General features: G+C 46.0%; 1 protein-coding gene across 1 annotated transcript in view; it reads right to left on the bottom strand.

The window, feature by feature from the left end:
• Positions 1–1,959: 1,959 nt before the first annotated feature.
• LOC106810580 overlaps positions 1,960–3,844 on the bottom strand; it is a 13,857-nt gene continuing 11,972 nt past the window's right edge. The window contains exons 7-8 of the mRNA XM_014813974.1: positions 3,425–3,598; positions 1,960–2,862 (exon numbers count right to left, since the gene is read on the bottom strand). Coding sequence (XP_014669460.1) covers positions 2,618–2,862; positions 3,425–3,598 — 419 coding nt within the window. The 3' untranslated portion in view covers positions 1,960–2,617. The remainder of the gene's footprint in view (positions 2,863–3,424; positions 3,599–3,844) is intronic.

Raw genomic sequence — 3,844 nt, 5'->3', positions numbered from 1 at the left:
TATATATATTTATTTATATGCGTATACCGTGCTCGTTCATGCCTTGCCCTAATCACAGGCACTTGGAGCGTTTCAATAAAATCAGGAGCGTATAATGACAAATTATACGTCATTATCATACGTATTTGTCATTATACGCTCCTGATAAAATGTACTGCTAATTAAATACGAAATCTATTTACTACCAAAGTCTTAATGTTTCTCTAAGCCTACTCTCTTTCACCTATTATTGCCGACAATTTCCTGTAAATGCAGTCCAAATGCTCATCTGCAACACACGCTGGCTGCTGCACACTGACACATAAATATATAGTTATATTTTTATGTTTATGTGTATGTTTATGTTTATGTGTTTATGTTTATGTTATTTTATGTTTATATATTTATGTGTCAGTGTGCAGCAGCTAGCGTGCGGCAGCCAGCGTGTGTTGCAGATGAGCACTTGGACGGCATTTACAGGAAATTGTCGGCAATAATAAGTGAAAGAGAGTAGGCATAGAGAAACAATTAAGACCTTGGTAGTAAATAGATTTTGTATTTATTTAGTATTACATTTTATTGAAATGCTCCAGCCTCCAAGTGCCTGTGGCCCTAATCATCTTCGTTGTGTTGACATAGAGAAGCCAAATCAGAGAGATAATCCGTTGTTGCGGCGGCGGTTACAAAACAATGCACAGCGATCATTCTGCAACCGCGGTAGCAGCCCTGCATAATGCACTGCTGAGTAGAATCGCCCTTTTTCTTGAGTAGGATAATGAGTAGTACGGATAGTATCGCCATAACTAAAGAAGAGTGGACTAAAGATACTCTTGCAGACCGGCGACATTGTTTTGATGACAGCAATTCCATATTCGTATCATTCTCAACCACTGGTGGCGCCACCGACTAATCAGCTCCGCAGATCAGTGTTCCGACGTTACTTGGCAGTAGATGGCGCCATTATGACTATCTGCCTAGGGTCCCTGTATAGGGTCCCTGTATATAGGGACCCTATATCTGCCTGAGGCTGCACGCTAGAAAAAATTGCCCAAGGATATAAGAGCTGTCGCACTGTTTGCACGTGTCGCATATTGCGAAAATGAATTGTGGTCAGCGATTATATCCATGAAGCGAAAAAATAAATGTACTGGCAATATATCTAGTCTCACGCGTGCTAAACTTTGTATCCACTATCTCTTTTGTGCGCGCCACACAAACGCTCACCAACCAGTTCTTGAACACGGCTCGACAAGGACAATCGGTCAACACGATAAAGGTATATTTTTTTCTCAGTGCGCGTACTACGACAAGCTGTCAGCGTAATAGCGTGAAGACTACATTGTCACCCGCGGAGGTGAAGGAGACGAGAGACGAAGACAAGTTTGAATAAAAATAATGACTCGGTCCCATCCTTCTCCTGCCTATAAGCTACTAAACTTCTCAACATCTTCGCTGTAACGTCCCCTCTGTCCATCTCTATCTTGCTTTCTCTAATCCTCTCTCTCGTCCTCTCTCGCCCGCTCTCTCCCTCTCTCTCTCTCTCTCTCTCTCTCTCTCTCTCTCTCTCTCTCTCTCTCTCTCTCTCTCTCTCTCTCTCGCACCCCATCTCTCTTTCCACTCTCTTTCCTTATCTCTTTCATTCACTCATTCATTCACTCAGTCGCTCGCTCGCTCGCTCGCTTGCGTACAGACACAGCTTGGTGCGGGATAACTGATCACGGGCCTGGCCTTTATTTACGGGGTAAAATTGGTGCGGGACAACGCGTATTTGGAGCGGCATAGCGTGTACACACTGCAAAAATTGGGCGCCAGTTTAATACCATATATCAAATTTGTAGTCTGTACGGGGTAACGTTTGATCTAACTTGGACCTCTCCTTTACCGCGGAGGTAGGAAAAGTAATTGTCGTAATGTTTTCCTCGCCACACTTGGTGCAACAAAATAACAAACATCGTCAGAAACATGACTTTTATACATAGATACAAAGCGCCTGCTGCCCATTCAACGATGGTATGCAACGCTAGCAGGTTTATTTTACATAAAACCCATTTTTACAATCATACGCACATTGGTTCCACGCACGCACGTGACGCGAAGATCACAGTATCATTTGCACATTCTATGCGCTTTAGAAAAATGCACTAATTATATCAATTTACACGACGAGGAATATATGGAAGAATAGTTTCCATAATGAAAAAAACAATCTTTTCTCGAGGTTCAATTCACCAACATATGCGTCGTAGTCGATTTACCTTGATAGGTCATTAATTGCCTGCATATAACTAATAAATACATCTACATATGCTATTCTAGCACATACCAGGCGATACCACACGGAAATTAACAAGGTAAATGGAAAGCAACCTAACTCAAATCATCAGAAATTTCTCGATCTTCATCGATCGAGCTATAACCAGACCATCTCGAAGAAAAGTACGCTGTCCCAAGAAAGGTCTGGTATAGACTACATCCTGGGTCAGAGAGTTTTCATCACGATCGAGGAGTGTTCGCTGTGGATCAGTGTTCGTGCGCCGCTACCCGCCTTAACCATCGTCGTCTTTCTGTCCGTTGTTCTCAGTGCGGCCACTGCGCTTATCTGTCTCGTCCTGGCAGGTATTCTCGGTCTGTTCGATTCTCATGCCGTGCTGTCTGCCTTCGACGCGACGTCGTCCACGCAGGTGTTATGGTGGCACGGGGCGGCAGTGCGTTCCTCTAGGATCTCCTGTATAACGTTGCTGTACAGAGGCGGCGGCCCGTACTCGTTCATAATGATGTCGTAAGATGGCGGCTGAAGATTGGTGTCATGGCGACCGACATCATCGAAGTTACCGCTCACCGTCGCTATGTCCGCATTCTGATTCTGCGGCGCCACTGATGCAGCTAAAAGTAATAATCGCCAGTAAACGTAAATGTAAACTAAAAGTAAAAATAGCTTGGAGCGGTCGTGCGCTCGTATCGCCTGCTCATGTTGAACTACGGCGGTGTGCGTGGCTGCTTTGTTTGCTGCTTTGTTGTGTCTGGTTGTAGGGTACGGCCCGTGGGGGCGTGCGTGTGTACGTGCATGTATATGCGTGCGTGTGCGTGTTTGCATATACGTGTATGCATGCGCGCGTGCTTGGATGTACGAGCTTGCGTGAGTGTGTGTATGTGCGTACGTGCGTGCGTATGTTTACATGTATGTGCTTGCGTGTGTGTGTATATGTGTGTACGTGCGTGCGTGCGTGAGTGTGTTCAGATGTGTGTGCGTGCTTGTGTGCGTGCGTGTGTATATGTGCTTGCGTGCGTGTGTGTGTTACTGTTGAGTCAGTCGCAAGGAAATGTAAGGTCGCCGCGAAAGAGAAAGCATCTTCGATTTTTTCGTTGCTCGCCTGTTGCGACGCGATGTTCGTATTTTAAGCTTTCGCCCTGTTTTTCGACTGAGAAATACGACGCATTTGTTTACCTGCGCGGCTGCCACCTGAACTGGATCTGGAGAAGATTCGTCGGCGGTGGTAGACGGTGAGGAATAGCAGTGAGAGCAAAGTTATGAGAGCGATCGCTATCAGCGTGCCAATTGCAAATGTGTATACCCCCGATTTCTCGCCTGATTCCGACGGGGAGAATGTAGTGATCCACGCTAGAAACGCAGGAATATACGTACAACACCTAAGTACCTAATCACTTACCTACCTACCTACCTACCTACCTACCTACCTACCTACCTACCTACCTACCTACCTACCTACCTACCTGCCTGCCTGCCTGCCTGCCTGCCTGCCTGCCTACCTACCTACCTACCTACCTACCTACCTACCTACCTACCTACCTACCTACCTACCTACCTAACTGCCTGCCTGCGTGCCTGCCTGCCTGCCTACCTACC

Source organism: Priapulus caudatus, unplaced genomic scaffold (genome assembly GCF_000485595.1).
Source record: "Priapulus caudatus unplaced genomic scaffold, Priapulus_caudatus-5.0.1 Scaffold455, whole genome shotgun sequence".
Classification (NCBI taxonomy): Eukaryota; Metazoa; Priapulida; class Priapulimorpha; order Priapulimorphida; family Priapulidae; genus Priapulus; species Priapulus caudatus.
Note: the sequence above shows the minus strand (reverse complement) of the source record. Positions and strands in the feature narration are given on the sequence as shown.